General features: G+C 38.2%; 1 protein-coding gene across 1 annotated transcript in view; it reads left to right on the top strand.

The window, feature by feature from the left end:
• The window catches only part of HECW1 (HECT, C2 and WW domain containing E3 ubiquitin protein ligase 1), a 241,863-nt gene that overhangs the window by 147,240 nt on the left and 76,825 nt on the right, over nt 1-17,798 (top strand). The window contains exon 14 of the mRNA XM_063114547.1: nt 2,171-2,305. Within this exon, the coding sequence (XP_062970617.1) occupies nt 2,171-2,305 (135 nt within the window). The remainder of the gene's footprint in view (nt 1-2,170; nt 2,306-17,798) is intronic.

Below are 17,798 nucleotides of genomic sequence, written 5' to 3'. Positions count from 1 at the left end.
AATACCGGTCCATCTGGAAGAATAAAAATAAGCAGACAACAGTACCTTTGAAACTGTCAGAAAAGATAACGAGGAAACTTGCCCTGCAGACATTAATAGTAGAAATAGTGTGATATCAGTGAAAAGCCCACAGACCATTGGAACAGATAAAATATTCCTGAAACAAACAGTAGTATTTATAAGAAATTTATGTGTAATAAAACAATAGGGAGTGGATGATTTGTGAAAATGGGCTCTTTGAGAAAATATCAAATTACAACGTGACATCATACCAAAATAAGTTTTAGAAAGACTAAAGATTTGATGTTAACAATTAACCAACTAGAATAAAGCTAGAAAATTATAAACATTTAACTGACCTCCAGAGAGAAATGATTAAGAGATATGAATACAAAGGAATATAAAAAATTGTGTGTTAAAAAACAAACAAAAAACCCAAAGCAAATTTGAAGGCAGTTGCATAACTAAGTGCATGTTTAAATAAATAAGAAAACTTTAACATAGCATTTTTACCATTTAACATTTCTAAGAGTTGTTTCAAAATTACTCAGCACATGTGAGAACATTAGAAAAAGTGAGAGTCGTGGACTTATGGTAAGATGATAAATGTGTACTACTTAATATGGATCAAAAACCATAAATATTTTTCTAACTTTTAACCCAGCCATAAATTCAACTTTTAGAAATTTATACTAAAAAATTACCACATAAGCACAAGGAGTGTGTTTAATTTGTAAACGTCTATGCATGGATTTGCATAATAAAAAGTCCACTTTTAATATTTATTAATTTAGCTTATACTTGTGTGTTTAAAATCTCGTGTTCTATAAACATGTCGATAAATTTTGTATTTTTCGCTCACATTTCAGTCTCGTTCAGATTCTTTACTCATATTTTTTACATCACTTTCATCTCTCTATGAGTCATCTAGCAGTTTTTTAGGGACATCGTCTTCAGTTGGACATAGAGTCCTTTTTGAATCTGTGTGGAATGCTATGTCGAGAAATTTTATTGCAAGCAACGATTATTGATTCACATAATATTAGGACAGTTGTTATTTCCCATTGTCCTTGGGGGAGGGGATATTTCTGATCTCCATAATGAAACCACTTCCAGTGTGATTCTTTACAGAGCTCTTTAAAGGGCTTATTTACCGTGACATCTAATACTTGAAATTATAAGCTCGTAGCTCCCAAGAATAATTTCTAAATCTGTATAAAATTTCTTTGACTACTTCTGTCAGGTGATATCTAAAAAATCTAAAACTAGTATTGACTGCTGTTATTTAAGGCGAATACGTCTTCACCAAATGCTGCAGTTTGTTCAAAGGAGAGTGACTGAAAGATTGTCCTATAGAACAAAAGGTTTTGTAAAAAAAAAAAAAAAAAGTAATCACTTCCTCTTGTATGAGAGGTAATTTTAGATTTAAAAAACTTTTGCCATATATTGGAGCTTATATGTTGTGTTTATTGAAGTGTTATTTGAAAACAGTAGAAAAGTCAAATGTCTAATCATAAAGGGTACTGAAATTATTACGTAGCCATCAAACTTAATATTGTGTACTCGTTAAAATTCTGTTAGAAAAATATTTAATAACTTAGAGAAATGCTTATAAAATAATAAGTGAAAAATCTTATAACAAGATTGTAGATCCTGATGTGAAGAAAATATATGTATATTTCTATTTGTGTGTAGGAAGAGAAAAGACTGGAAAAAAAATCACCAAAATGTTTTAGTGACTATCTTTAGGTTGTGATGTATGGGGTGATTTTGATGACATTCTCTCTACATTTTTATCCTTTTAAAGTTTTTTCTCAGTTAAAACGTGCTCATCCTATCATCAAAAAAGAGCATTTATCTTAAAAGTAAATAAAATGGCCTACAGATTATTAATTACTAGTATTATTTTAATCCTTCAAAGGCTCTATTTCTCTCACATTCCTTGTTGAATAAGGTGCTATGATCACTGCTCTGTAAACTCCACAGACAACGTAAAGTGCTTGTCAGTGACTGACGTGCTTTTCTCAGCTGCTGGGCAGACAGATGCACAGTGCCCAGCCCCCGTCCAGCTAGATGAGTGTGAGTGGATGGGAAGGTGGCGGGGAGTGTTGGTGCTGGAGCCCTTATGTTAATGAAGCTATTGTGCTCTTTTTTACTGGTTTGTCTGCAGTCGTTTTTCGTGGACCACAACAGTCGAGCTACCACTTTCATTGACCCCCGAATCCCTCTTCAGAACGGTCGTTTTCACAATCACCTGACTCATCGACAGCACCTGCAGAGGCTCCGAAGTTACAGTGCTGGAGAGGTAACACTCCCCGCACCCCACCCTCCTGTCCACAGGTGCACGGTCTCTGCCTGGTCTAGTGGGGCCAGACCTAGTGCTTGGCCACAGGGATCTAGGGTTGCCTGCTCCGTAGGAGACTAAGTCACGTGCGTACTGCTGCACAGAAGAATGAATACCCACACGGGACACACTCTTGACTCCCTAGACCTTCTTCAGATTTCCTGTCTTCTGCCTTCCTTTTTGTCCAGCAGTCACCACTACTAAAAATGTGTCTGGCTGGAAGGAGTCTGAAAGTGCAGGTCGGGAGACTCCCCACTTGTGGCTGGAGCAGTGCTTGTGAGGCCCACCAGTCCACCTGCTGTGAAGTGCAGGGCTGACTGTAGCTTCTGCCTCTCCGTGAGATCCTGGAGAAGACTGCAATAATGTGTTCATCGACTCAGCACTGGAGAAATGAACACGACCACGAGAACACGCTCTCCCGTCCTTCTGTATGCTCTTCCCTGGCTGGCTCTCTTCTTTCACGGCCCATGTCACCTTCTGCTGGACCACGCAGGGCCACCGCCCTTCTGAAACATCACTTTCATTGCCTCTCTGAATGACTCTATATCCTGTACCATTTCCTCTCCTCCTTTCCCAACTCAGCAGGTAGCTCTTCTCTACTTCCAGTCAGTTCCTAACAGCATCATGAGCAAATACTTCTTACGTCCTGATGACACATCTCTGCCCTCTGTTCACAGAAACCGGATCTCAGGAGATGTGGGCTCTGAGAACTATTTCCCATAAAACACCTCATAGTACTGGATTGTAATGAGGTAAAAAAATGGAAAAGGTGGTGTGTAGGAAGGAGATATATATATATATATATATATATATATATATATATATATATATATATATATATATATCCACACACACATCTGCCACAGAGAGTCATTCCAGGGAAAGCCACAGTAGACATCCCAGGAGAAGCTGGGATCGTAGCAATCCTCCCAACAGCCACACTTCCAGAAGGCAAACACAGTCTCAAGGGAAGAGTCTGTTGCTGATGTATCAGCATCAATTATTTACCACTTCTCCAGGAGCAGTCCTCTGTATACTGAGAGACAGAACTGTTCCCAATGAAGGGCGCTCATGGCTTACTGCCAGTGTGATAGAATGAATTTTTCTTTCATGTGATCATCTCAGGTATCATCATTCCATGATACTGCTGGAAGCATGCTAAATATTTCTTTTTGCATATACATAATGTGGTATGGGACCATGCAGAGATGGAGTATTATACATCCTGAGCATCCCATGGGTGTCAGGACCCTCTAGATGCAGATGTGATCACAGACCACAGAGAGCAACAGCCCAGCTTCTCAGCTGAATGTGCACAGTCCCCTCCCTGGTGGCACTTTTATAAATTTCTGAAAGTACACATGTATTGTCTTGAGATTGTAGTGGATAAGTTCAAAATTCTACATCAACTTGAAATATGCCATTTTAATCTATTTAGAATGTCTAGGCTCTTTAATATTATTAAAGCAATTTCAGTATTAACATAGGGTAATTACATGTGATAAAGATGCTGAATACCGCAGAGAGTCACTGTTAATAAAACATCAATTATCCAATGTTTGATGACCCCCCAAAAATAGAGATCTCTTACAATTATAAGAAATTAACCTGAAAATATAAATATTAAAAACTTTTTTAATTGAATGAACAACATAGACACCACAGGTACCACTTGTATTAGCTGTTCTAAAACATTTATTTGATATGATTGAATAGCCCAAAAACAGTTAATTTAATAACAGCATTAATGAAAAGCTGCCATCTGCGTCAGCCAAGAGCTACCTGAAAGACTCTGACACACACGATGACAGGGCATTAGTGTGCACCTGCCGTCTGTGTGCTCCCTAGTCATCCACTCCAACCAACTCTGTTCACCAAGCCTCTCCCATCCCGCTGCCCATCCTCTCTCTTCTGGTCACTTTGGGCTGACGGGGAAGCCAAGCAAAGCAACCTAGAGAGAAGGTGGAAGGACAGGTATCTGATCCAGAGGCAGCACACCAGAGAGACCAAAGAGCCAGCCTCTAGGAAAACGAACATCTGGTTCCTGCCACGGGGCCCACAGCCTGGGGGAGGAGGGGGCAGGAGGGGCTCTGGAGTAAAAATAGAGGCGATGGGCCAGTGGGAAATGCTGCATTTGCTCTGACATGATGTTGTTCAACAAACGCTGATTAAGTGCCTGGCTTCCTGTGAGCACTGTGGAAGGCCGAGAAGTATGAGACAATCCCTGCCCTGGAGAAGCTGGTATTCTATTTTTAAAACCAAACCAAAAATATAGTTAAGCACCAAGAGAAATAAGAATACGGTTGAGGGCAGGAGAGGTGTTAGGACAGGTGCCACCCACTGAAGTTCAGAAGAGGCCCCAGGAAAAGGTAACTGACCCGGAACTTGGAAACTGGTAGAACCTAGCTAGGTGCAGGGGGAAGGAGGGCCAGCCCCACAGGAAGCACAGCCGGAGCCAAGGGACAGAAGAGGACTGAGACGGGTGCACAGAGGAGCAGTGAGCAGCTCAGTGTGGCCAGAACAGTGAACTCCCACTTGCTATGTTTTGGTTTTGGGAGAGCTTCAAATGCCATGTAGAGGAGAGGGTCCTTTTTACAGAGCCCATTAATGAATCTGAGGAAAGTACTATGATGACTTTTGTGTAAAAAGGGGCTTTAGCGGCCACTTCACCCATTTCTTTTCAACAGGGGAAGACTATTGGCATTGAGTGCAGGGGAGTTCTCTGGTGTGTGCAAATGGCCCATCCCATCGCATGGTCTGTCCATGAAATATCAGGAGTGCCCTCACCCCACCAGTCATTGTAACAGTGAAGAAACAGAAAACAAAGCAAAACAAAAGGCACCCATATTAGTCCAGAGAAACGGAACCAATAGGATGATGGATAGATAGACAGACAGATAATGAGAGGGGATGTACTGTGGGAACTGGCTTGTGTGACTGTGGAGGCTGAGAAACCCCAGTATCTGCCACCTGCAAACTGGGGAATCGGAGACGCTGGTGGTGTGGCTCCGTGAGGTCTGCAGGCCTGGGAACCAGGGGAGCCAGTGATGTAACTCTGGCTCCGAGGCCGAAGGTCTGAGAAACTGGGGGGCCTCTGGTGAGAGTCCCCGAGTGTGAAGGCAGGAGCACCTGGAGTTCTGATGTCCAAGGGCAGGGGAAGAAGAGTGTCCCAGCTCCATGAGAGAGAGAAGCCACCTTTCCTCTGCCTTCCATTCTATCCCGGCCCTCGGCCCATCGGCTGGTGCCACCCACAGTGGATGAGGACAGATCTCCCCTACTCGGTTTACAACTCCAGTATCAATCTCTCTGGAAACGCCTCACAGACAGCCAGAAACAGCACTTTACCAGCTATCTAGGTATCCCTTATCCCAATCAAGTTGACCCCTAAAATTAACCACCACTGCCCCCAAGCATTTACAAATACCCCTTAGTGGTGGTACACGCTGGTTAAGAATTACATTTTACAGTCAAGTAAACTGAGGAACTCAAGTCACACAGAGAGTTCAGGACCACCACTCAGATTTCCCAACTCCCAGTGCATGTAAAGTAGTATCTTTAAAAGGAGCCCGGGCTGTGGCAAGGAGAGGTTTGAGAGCGAGGGCTGTTAGGGACCCTGCCACCATCCAGATATGAGGTGATGAGGCCCCAAATCAGGGTGGTACAGAGACAGAAAGTGAAGGATGCACTGTCGGAGGAGGCCTCGGGAAGCTGAAAGTGCACAGAAGAGAGCAGCTGGGACTTCAGTCAGCACATGGATGGACGGACTCACAGCCACACCTCCCCACAGAGCAGCTGTGTGTCACTGTGTATCCCTTCCCTTCCAGGGACCTCAGTCTCCTCCTGCACACGGTGACCGCTAAAGTCTGTTCCAGCCCTGTGATTCTCAGTCTGTGAGGCTTGATTCTAAGTTTCCTGGACTGTGTGACTGAAAAGAGTCACAGTCCCATTACAGGACATTGGTAAGATAAGCAGGCAAGCCAGCTGGGGAGGATGACAGGTTTGTCGTTAGACAACTTGATAATGAGTGTGAGAACAGCAGGATGTCTGATTACAAATTACAGTGAAGCAGACAGGCATATGAGACTCAGGAATAAACAATGAATTATTTCCATAGTCCGTGATTGGTCTGTGTCATGGGTCACAGGCAATGGGAATTAGCTATAGAGGTTTCTTAGACCACAGCCTTAGGTATCGATATTTTCTGTTCACTTACATGAGCCATTCTCCTGAGTGTTGCCCAGCAGTTGATTTTTTTTAATAAATTTTTTTATATAAATTGCCCTTAAAGACATAATTAAAATCAATTTCCATATTAAGGATCCTAAATGGTCATATTCTCACTCAAAACCCCAATGGTAAATTATTAATAGAAACACTTAAACATCTTGTGGATTATCCTTTACCTTACCTGGAAAATTGTCAGGCAGATTCATGAATGCAGTTATCAGGAGCACAAGATTTAGGCATAAAACGATCATTATTTGACACTTTGACTAGCATTTTAATGATACATCTGTCTGCAATATACTTAAGTGCCAACAAAGCAGGCATTATGTCATCTCATGAGGTCCAAATGGAATTGGACATAGGTACATATAAAGAGTATATAGGGCTATGAACACCAGATCTCATCTTCCTCTCAGTAAGGGAATCACTGGAGGTTAAGAAATTTGTCTTTATTCATACTGTAATTAGCAACATATATTAGCATTAATAAGGAAGGATCGGCAGAACATGTCATTTTAATTTCTCATATCACCTTGTCTTGGTCAGGTTAGAAAATCATTAGTCACAGGAAATTTCTAGAAGGTGCACGAAAAAAGGCTTTCTAGTGTTTGCTCAAGAAAGGGCTGGAGTCTGCTAGGGAAGGGAAACTCCTTGTTGAGAAACAGAAGACGCGAGTCCCAGCACAGTGGACCCTGATCACAACGAGTCACAGGAATTGACAACAAGCACTGACCACACTAGCTGCGGGCTTCTTCGTTCCTTCTCCGCTCCTGCTGCTTCACTTGGCTCACTAAGAAAACCCAGAAGAAAGCAAAAGTCACTCCTAGCCATTCTTTCCAGTGGGCTTCTTTGATAGCAAAAGTCATTTGACTGGCCCTGTTGACATACAGAAAGATTGCCTTTGGGGAAAATAATTTCTACATTGCTTCTTAAAAGTGGCAAATTTCACCTTGGTTCTATATAACCTGTACTCTATTGCAGGTTTGCTTAGATATTTGTAAAATTCAGACACTTTTGAAAATAAACATTTTAATTTTTTTGTTTTAACTTATCAATATACAATGTAGTTGTTTTTTTGTGTCCTTTTACCAGTCCACTTTTCCTCCTTCCTCCCCCCTTACCCCCCATCTACATCACATCTGTTCACTTGTCTTAACAAGTTCAAGGAATTGTTGTGATTGTTGTGTCTTCTTCCCCCTCCACCCTTTATTTGTTTGTATACTTATTTATTTGTTTATTTTTAGCTCCCACAAATAAGTGAGAACATGTGGTATTTCTATTTCTGTGCCTGACTTGTTTCACTTCATATAATCTTCTCTAAGTCCATCCATGGTGTTGAGAATGGCAGTATTTCGTTCTTTTTTATAGCAGAGTAGTATTCCATTGTGTAGCTATACCACAATTTCCTTATCCACTCATCCAATGATGGACATTTGGGCTGGTTCCAACTCTTGGTTATTGTAAATAGTGCTGTAATAAACATGAGAGTACAGGGATCCCTTCAACGTGATGATTTCCATTCCTCTGGGTGTATTCTCAGCACTGGAATGGCTGAGTCATATGATAGGTCTATCTGTAATTGTTTGAGGAACTTCCATACCATTTTCCATAAAGGCTGCACCATTTTGCAGTCCCACCAACCGTGTATGAGAGTTCCTTTTTCTCCACAACTTTGCCAGCACTTGTCATTCTCAGTCTTTTGGATATTAGCCATTTTAACTGGAGTAAGATCATATCTCAAAGTAGTTTTGATTTGCATTTCCCAAATGCTGAGTGATGTTGAGCATTTTTTCATGTGTCTGTTGGCCATTCGTATATCTTCCTTTGAGAAATGCCTATTCAGCTCCTTTGCCCATTTTCTAATTGGGTATTTGATTTTTTGCTGTAAAGTTGTTTGAGTTCATTGTTTATTCTGGATATTAATCCTTCGTCAGGTGTATATTTTGCAAATATTTTCACCCACTCTGTTGGTTGTCTTTTCATTCTGCTAATTGTTTGTTTTGCTGTGCAGAAGCTTTTTAGTTTGATATAATCCCATTTGTATAGTTTTCCTTTAGTTGCCTGTACTTTGGGGGTCTTATTCATGAAGGCTATACCCAGTCCTATTTCCTCGAGTGTTTCCCCTATGTTTTCTTTAAGAAGTTTTATTGTTTCAGGATGCATATTTAATTCTTTAATCCATTTGGGGTTGATTTTGGTATATGGTCAGAGGTATGGGTCTAGTTTCAATCTCCTACATATGAATATCCAGTTTTCCTACCACCATTTTCTAAAGAGGCAGTCTCTTCCCCAGTGTGTAGACTTGGTGCCTTTGTCAAAGATCAGATGGCTGTGAGTGTGTGGGTTGATTTCTGGATTCTCTATTCTATTTGATTGATCCATGTGTCTGTTTTTATGCCAGTGCCATGCTGTTTTGGTTACTATAGCTTTGGAGTATAGTTTAAAGTCAAGTAGTGTTTTACCTCCAGCTTTATTTTTTTACTCAGGATTGCTTTGGCTATTCGTGGTCCTTTGTTATTCCATATAAATGTCAGGATAGTATTTTCCATTTCTGAAAAAAATGTCATTGGAATTTTGATGGGGATTGCATTGAATCTGTAGATCACTTTTGGTAATATGGACATTTTCACAATGTTAATTCTTCTGATCAAAGAGCATGGGATATCTCTCCATTTTCTTGTGTCCTCTTTAATTTCTCTCAACAGTGGTTTGTAGTTCTCTTTGTAGAGATTATTCACATCCTTGGTTAACTTTATTCCTAAGTATTTTATTTTTTTGGTGGCTATTGTAAATGGGCTAGCTTTCTTTAATTCTTTTTCTGCATGTTCATTGTTGGAGTATAGAAATGCTACTGACTTTTGTGTGTTGATTTTGTATCCTGCTACTTTGCTGAAATAATTTATCTACTCTAAGAGTTTTTTTGTAGAAGCTTTAGTCTGTTCGATATACAGGACCACATCATCTGCAAACAGGGACAGTTCGACTTTATCTTTTCCAATCTGGATGCCCTTTATTTCCTTCTCTTTTCTGTTGTGGCTAGTACTTCCAACACTGTGTTGAATAGGAGTGGTGAGAATGAGCATCCTTGTCTAGTTCCCATTGAGGAAGATATTGGCAGTGGGCTTATCATATATGGCTTTAATTGTGTTGAGATACTTTCCAACTATACCTAACTTGTAGAGAGTATGATGAACGAATGTTGAATTTTGTCAAATGCTTTTTCAGCATGTGTAGAGATGATCATGTGTAGAGGTTTTCATCTTTGATTTTATTGATATGGCATATCACATTTATTGATTTGCCTGTGTTGAACCAACCCTGAATCTCTGGGGTAAATCCCACTTGATCATGGTGTATAATTCTGTGTATGTGTTGCTGTATTCTGTTAGCTAGTATTTTATTGAGGATTTTTGTGTCTATATTCATAAAGGATATTGGCCTGTAGTTTTATTTTTTTGTTGTATCTCTGTCTGGTTTTGGTATCAGGGTGTTGTTTGCCTCATAGAATGAGTTTGGGAGAATGGCCTCTGTTTCAGTCTTTTGGAATAGTTTATAGAGAATTGGTATCAATTCCTCTTTGAAGGTTTAGTAGAATTCTGCAGTGAACCTGTCAGGTCCTGGGCTTTTCTTTGTTGGGAGACTTCTGATAACAGCTTCAGTCTCTTTTATTCTTTTTGGTCTGTTCAGATTTTCTATATCTTCTTGGCTCAGTTTTGGTAGTTGACGTGTGTCCAGAAATTAATCCATTTCCTCCAGATTTTCAAATTTATTGACATATAGTTGTTTAGAGTAGTCTCTAGTGATTCTTTGTATCTCTGAAGTATCAGTTGTAATATCACCTTTTTCATTTCTAATTTTTGTTATTTGGGTCTTCTCTCTTCTCAGTTAGCCTTGCTAAAGGGTTGTCAATTTTATTTATCTTTTCAAAAAGCCAACTTTTTGTTTCATTGATCTTTTGTATCATTTTGGGGTTTCTATTTCATTTAGTTCTGCTCTGATCTTAATTTTTTCTTTCCATCTACTAACTTTGGGTTTGGATTGTTCTTGTTTTTCTAGATTTTTAAGGTGAAGTGTTAGGTTGTTTACTTGGCATCATTCCATGCTAATGAAGTAAGCGTTTAATGTGATAAATTTCCCCCTTAGTACTGCTTTTGAAGTATCCCACAGGTTTTGGTATGATGTGTCATTAGTTTCAAGAAATTTTTGATTTCCTGTTTAATTTCTCCTTGGACCCATATGTCATTAAGTAGAATATTTAATTTCTGTGTGTTTGTATACTTTTCAGAGTTTCATTTGTTATTGATTTCTAATTTTAATCCATTGTGATCTGAAAAAATACATGGAATAATTCCAATTTTTTGAATTTGTCAACACTTGATTTGTGACCTAATATGTGGTCTGTCCTGGAGAATGTTCCATGTGCTGATGAGAAGAATGAATATTATGAAGTTGTTGGGTGGAATATTCTGTAGATATCTGCCAAGACCAATTGGTCTAAAGTGTTGTTCAGATCTTGTATTTCTCTGTTGATTTTTTGTGTAGATGATCTGTCCAATATTGAGATGGTGTTTAGGTCCCATTCTATTATGGTATTAGTGTCTGTCTCATTCTCTAGGTCTAAAAGTGTTTGCTTTATAAATCTGGCTCCTCCAATGTTAGGTGCATATACATTTATGATTGTTATGTCTTCTTGATGGATAGATCATTTTTTCATTATGTAGTGGCCTTCTTTACCTCTTTTTATGGTTTTTGGTTTAAAGTCTATTTTATCTGATATAAGAATAGCTACTTCAGCTTGTTTTTCATTTCTATTTTCATGGTGTATTTTTTCCCATTCTTTCACTTTTAGTCTATGTGTATCTTTGCAGATGAGATGAGTCTCTTGAAGGCAACATATTGTTGGGTACATCTTTTTAATCTAGTCAGTCAGTCAGTCATGTCTTTTGAGTGGGGAATTCAATCCCTTTACATTTAGAGTTATTATTGAAAGGTGTTGATTTACTCCTAGCATTTTACTGATTTTTGTTTAGATGTCTTAACTATATTTTCTCTTTATTGTTATCATTTTTATTTTACTGTTTGGCTTTGTTCTTTCTTGAGCATTCATGGCAGTGATAGTGGTTTTTCAGGTACCAAACCCAGTACTCCCTTGAGAATTTCTTGTAAGGCTGGTCATGTGGTAGTGAACTCTTGTAGTTTTTGCTTGTCTACGAAATATACTATTTGTCCTTCAATTCAGAAGGATAGCCTTCCTGGGTAAAGTATTCTTGCCTGACAATTTTTGTCTTCTAGTATTTTGAATATGTCATCCCATTCTTTTCTGGTTTTTAGTGTTTCTGATGAAAAGTCTGATATTCGTCTGATTGAGGTTCCCTTATAGGTGACTTGATGCTTCTCTCTTTGTCTTTGAGTTTTGCCAGTTTGACTATAACATGTCTTGGAGAGGACCTTTTTAGGTTGAATATGTTTGGGGATTTTTGGGCCTCCTGAATCTGAAGATCTGTGTCTTCCCCTATACCTGAGAGGTTTTCTGCTATCATTTCATTGAATATGTTTTCAATGCCATTTCCTTCTTCCGCGCCTCTGGAAGACCCATGATTCAGATATTTGTGCACTTAAGGTTGTCTCTTATCTCTCTTAGATTTTCTTCAATTTTTAAAATTATTTTTTCTTTTTTTTTTTTTTTTTTTTTTTTTGGTTCTGCCCATGTTATTTAAAACAGCCCATCTTCAAGGTCAGAAATTCTCTCTTCTGCTTCTTCTAGCCCACTGGTTAAACTCTCTGTTGTGTTTTTTATTTTGTTGAATGAATCCTTCGGCTCTGCAAGCCCTGCTACATTCTTTTTCAAGGCATTGATTTCTTTGTACATTTCTTCTTTCAGGTCCTCTATACTTTTTTCGTTTCATTGTGTTGTCTAACTGAGTTTTTTTATATCTCATTTAGCTTTCTTATAGTTGTTGCTCGAAATTCCTTGTTGGTTATTTCAAGGACTTCCTGTTCTATAGGATCTAGAGCCTGAGAGTTATTATTTTCCTTTGATGGTGTCGTACTTTCTTGATTTTTCAAATTTCTGATATCTTTCCATTGGTGTTTAGTCATTGTAGCAGGTGGTATCATTCCACCTTGATGTCTGGCCTGGATCCTTCTGGGACTGCCAATTTTGGGTGGCAGGGACTGGCCTGGGCTGGGGGACCCACAATGCGGCACCTGACTGTTCCACTATGGATGGCTCAGGACGTGTGGTCCCAGTGGCTTTTCAGACCTAGCTGGGTGGTGGGCAGTGGCCTGGGTTGGGGGTCCTGCTACATGGCTCCTGCCTGTCCTGTTGTGGCTAGCTCATGGTATGTGGTCCCAATGGCTTTTGGGCCTCTCTGGGCAGCAGGGACTGGCCTGGTCTGGGGGTCCTGTGACATGCAGTACCTGCCTGTTCTGGCATGGCTGGCTTGGGTCGTGTGGGCCCAGAGGCTCTCAGGCCTCTCTGGGAGGTGGGGACTGGCCTGATTGGGGTCCCATGATGTGGGGGTCCCGAGATGTAAACTTTTTTATTATAAGTAATATGTAATGAGTATAGAAAACACAGACACAGATGGGAAAGAAATTAAATGGTGATCATAATTCCCCATCTGGAGACACCCCTAGACACATCAAAGTAAAATACTGGATCATGTTGTCTGTGGTTCTGCATCCTACTTTACCATCACAGTACCTTGCAGGCAATTTCCATGTCACGAAAACTCTTGTATAATATTTTACCATATGCATCTATCATCATTTAAATCAAGCCTGCCCTCATACAGTTTCTTGCCTATTTTTCACTATTATAAAAATATTGAGCAACTCAAATGATCTCTTTCTTTTGTTTCCTTAAGATGATTCTGAAAACCTTGCTAATGATCTCTTTTTAGAACATAAGAGAACTCTAGAGATAAACGTAATTTCATCATTTGGGCCTTTCCTCTGAACTATCTTTTTTTATTTTTATTTTTATTTTTTTGTCATCAGGTCTTCGGTGTTTTCAGAAAGAGCATTAGCTGATTAACCCAAATGCAGTCTAAAACCTGAAATTTCCAATCACAATTTTTTAAAAAATCGCTAGTATACATTTCCAAATTGTAATACTGCAAGCTTGTTTACCAGTCACTAAAAACTATTTTCTGAGGATATCTATTTTGTTTTTCCTGGAGAGCTAAATGTTTGAAGTTTTCTCATTTATAATTATAGTTAAAGCAATCAACAAAAGAAAAAGAAATCCTAAAAGGAGTCCCTACTGTAAACTTGGTTTCACCTGGTCATAGCAGAATAGTCACAGCATGTCTGAGGAGAGGCAAGCCTCCAAGAGCCCTCTCCTTACTCCCTTGATCCCTCATGCGGAGCCCACACACATGCACAAGTGCACACACATGTACACACAACCCCTGAGAAACTCAGTACAGATATAACAACCACAATTATTTGAAGTTGATACAACAAACAAACAGAAAGGACATGGTTGGGGGGGAGGGGGGGAGGGAGAAGGGAGGGAGGTTTTGGTGATGGGGAGCATTAATCAGCTACAATGTATATCGACAAAATAAAATTAAAAAAAAAAATAAATAAAAAAAAAAAAAAAAAAAAAAGAAACTCAGTACAACTGAAAGGGTCAAATGCTAGGAAATTCGAGTCGTGTAATTTTGGTTTTAAATGGAAAATCCAGTCTTTTATTTTTATTGTGGTAAAACATGTGCACCATAAGGATTTCCATTTTAAACATTTTCAAACACACAATTGCGTGGAATTAATTACATTCACTATGCTGTATAACCACTACCTTTATCTATTTCCAAAGCTTCTTCGTCATCCTAAACATAAACCCTGACCCCGTACCCGTTAAGCAATAACTTCTCATTTTTTCTTTCTCTGTTTTCCCCACCCCTCTATTTCTGGTAATCTCTAATCTACTTCTGCTGTACAATTTTTTTATTTTTCTTTGCTCCTAATTGATCCATGATAATTGTATATATTTATGGAGTGCAATGTGATATTTGGGTATAGCTAAACAGTGTGCGATGATCATATCAGGGTATTTAGCACGTCCACCAACTCAAACATTTGTCACCTCTTTGTGCTGGGAACATTCAGCATCCTCTCACCTAGCTGATTGAAGTTACACAGCAATTGGTTGTTGGCTGTAGTCTTCCTGCAGTGCTATAGAACACGAGATCTTATTCTTCCTATCTAGCTACAACTTTGTATCCATTGGCCACCCTCTCCTTATCCCTCCTCCCCCTCCCCACTGTCCATACCATCCTCTGCTTACCACTATTCTACTCTCTATTTCTGTGAGATCAACGTTTAAGCTTCTGCATATGACTGAGAAGATGCAGTATTTCTCTTTCTGTGCCTCGGTTATTTCACTTATAATTTTCTCCTGACTCATACATGTTCCTGCAAATGGCAGAATTTTATTCTTTTTTATGGCTGAGTAATATTCCATTGTACATACAAACCACATTTGTTTAAATCCAGTCATCTGTTGATGGACATTTAGATTGATTCCAAGTCTTGACTATTGTAAATAGAGCTGAGATCAACGTGGAAGTGCAGGTATCCCTCCAACTTGTTGATTTCCATTCTGTGTATATATACCCTGTAGTGGGATTGCTGGATCGTACATAGTTCTATCTGTAGTTATTTGAGGAACCTCCACACTGTTTTCTATAGTGGCTGTACTAATTTACAGTCCTACCAACAGTATAGAAGAGTTCTCTTTTCTCTGCATCCTCACCAGCATTTGTTATTTTCTGTCTTTTTGATAATAGCCATTCTAACTGGGGTGACACAACATCTCATTGTGGTTTTGATTTGCATTTGTCTGATGATTAGTGATGTTAATCATTTTTTCATTTACTTGTAGGCCATTTGTATGTCTTCTTTTGAGAAATCTCTTTTCAGCTCATTTGCCCATTTTTTAATTAGATTATTTGTTTTTTTAACTATTGAGTTGAGTTCTTTATGTATTATGGATATTAATTCCTTTTCAGATGCATATTTTGCAAATACTTTCTCCCATTCTACAGCTTATCATTTTGCTCTGTTAGTTTTTTCCTTTGCTGTGCAGAAGCTTTTTCATTTGATGTAATCCCACTTGTTTATCTTTACCTTTGTTGTCTGTGTTTTAGAAGTCTTATTCATAAAATCTTTGCCCAGTCCTATGTCCTGAAGCATTTATCCTATGTTTTTTTCTAGTTTTATGGTCTGGGGGTCTTACATTTAAGTCTTTAATACATTTTAAGTTGATTTTGGTATATGGTGAGAGACAGGGATCTAGTTTCATTCTTCCATAGATGAATCTCCAACTTTCCCAGCACACTTTATTAAAGAGACTGTCTTTCCTCAATGTATGTTCTTGGTGCCTTTGTCAAAAATCAGTTGTCTGTAGGTACATGAATTTATTTCTGAATTCTCTATTCTGTTCCATTGGTCTATGTGTCTCTTTTTGTTTTGATTATATGCTGTTTTGATTACTGTAGCTTTGTAGTATATTTTGAAATCAGGGATTGTGATGCCACTTTGTTCTTTTTGCTCAGGATTGTTTTGACTATTTGTTGTCTTTTGCTGTTACATATAAATTTTTGAATTGTTTTTTTCTATTTCTGTGAAGTACATCATTGGTAGTTTGATGGAGATTATACCAGATTCATAGATTGCTTTGGGTATATGGTCATTTTGACAATATTGAGTCTTCCACTCCATGAGCATGGGATGTCTTTCCATTTTTCTGTGCCTTCTTTAATTTCTTTAATATTCTTTAACAGTTTTCCTTGTAGACATATTTCACCTCCTTGGTTAAATTTATCCTAGATATTTAATTTTTGTTGTTTTTACTATTGTAAATGTATTGATTTCTTTTTCTGCAAGCTTCTTGGTGCATAGAAATGCTACTGATTTTTGTATGTTGACTTTGTATTCTGCAACTTCACTGAATTTGTTTTTCACGTCTAGCAGTTTTTGGTAGAGTCTTCATATTTTTCTGTATATAGAATCATATCATTTGCAAACAGGGACAATTTGAATTCCTCCTTTCCAATTTGGATGCCCTTTATTTCTTTCTCTTGTCTAATTGCTTTGGGTAGTACTTCCAGTACTGTGGTGAATAAAAGTAGTGAGACTGGGCATCCTTGTTTTTTTCCAGTTCCTAGGGGGAAAACTTTCTGTATGATGTTAGCTGTGGGTTTGTCATTTTATAGCCTTTATTTTATTAAGCCTTTATGTAGCCTTTATTTTATTTTATTTTTGTTTTATTACTTTCCTTCTATACCTAATCTGTTGAGAGTTTTTATCATGAATGGATGTTGAATTTTATCAAATGCTTTTTCTATGTCTATCAAGATGTTCGTATGTTTTTTTCTTTCATTTTCTTGACGTGATGTGTTACATTTATTGATGTGCACATGTTGAAACATCCTTGAATCCCTGAAATAAATCCCATTTGATCATGGTGTATAATCTTTTTGATGTGGTGTTGAATTCAGTTTGCTAGTATTGTATTGAGAATTTTTGCGTCGGTATTCATTAGGGATATTGGCCTGTAGTTTTCTTTTTTTGTTGTTGTGTCCTTACTTGGTTTTGGTATAAGGGTAGTGTTGGCCTTGTAGTAGGAGGTTTTTTTTCCACTTAAATTTTTTAAAATAGTTCAACAAATATTGGTATTAGTTCTTTAAATGTTTGTTAGAATTAAGCTGTAAATCCATCTGTTCCTGGGCTTTTCTCTGTTCAGAGACTTTTCATTACTGATCCAATCTGGTTACTTGTTACTGGTCTATTCAGGTTTTTTATTTCTTCTTGGTTCAATCTTGGTAGGTCATATATGTCCAGTAATTTATTCATTTCCTCTAGGTTTTCATATTTATTGGCATATAGTTGTTCATGATAGTCTCTAATGATCCTTTGTATTTCAGTGATATCAGTTGTTATGTCTCCTTTTGCAATTCTGATTTTATTTATTTGAGTCCTTTCTCTTTTTTTCTTGGTTAGTCTAGCTAATGGTTTGCCAATTTTGTTTACCTTTTCAAAAAACAAACTTTTTATTTGATTGATCTTTTGTGTTTTATTTTTAGTCTCAATTTTATTTATTTCTGCTCTGATTTTTATTATTTTTTTCTTCTACTTACTTTGGGTTTTGTTTGTTCTTTTCCAGTACCTTGAGGTGCATTGTTAGGTTGTTTATTTGAAATCTTTTTGTTTTTTT

Source organism: Cynocephalus volans, chromosome 11 (assembly GCF_027409185.1).
Source record: "Cynocephalus volans isolate mCynVol1 chromosome 11, mCynVol1.pri, whole genome shotgun sequence".
Classification (NCBI taxonomy): Eukaryota; Metazoa; Chordata; class Mammalia; order Dermoptera; family Cynocephalidae; genus Cynocephalus; species Cynocephalus volans.
The sequence above is the reverse complement of the archived record's forward strand: the minus strand, read 5'-3'. Positions and strand labels throughout refer to the sequence as shown.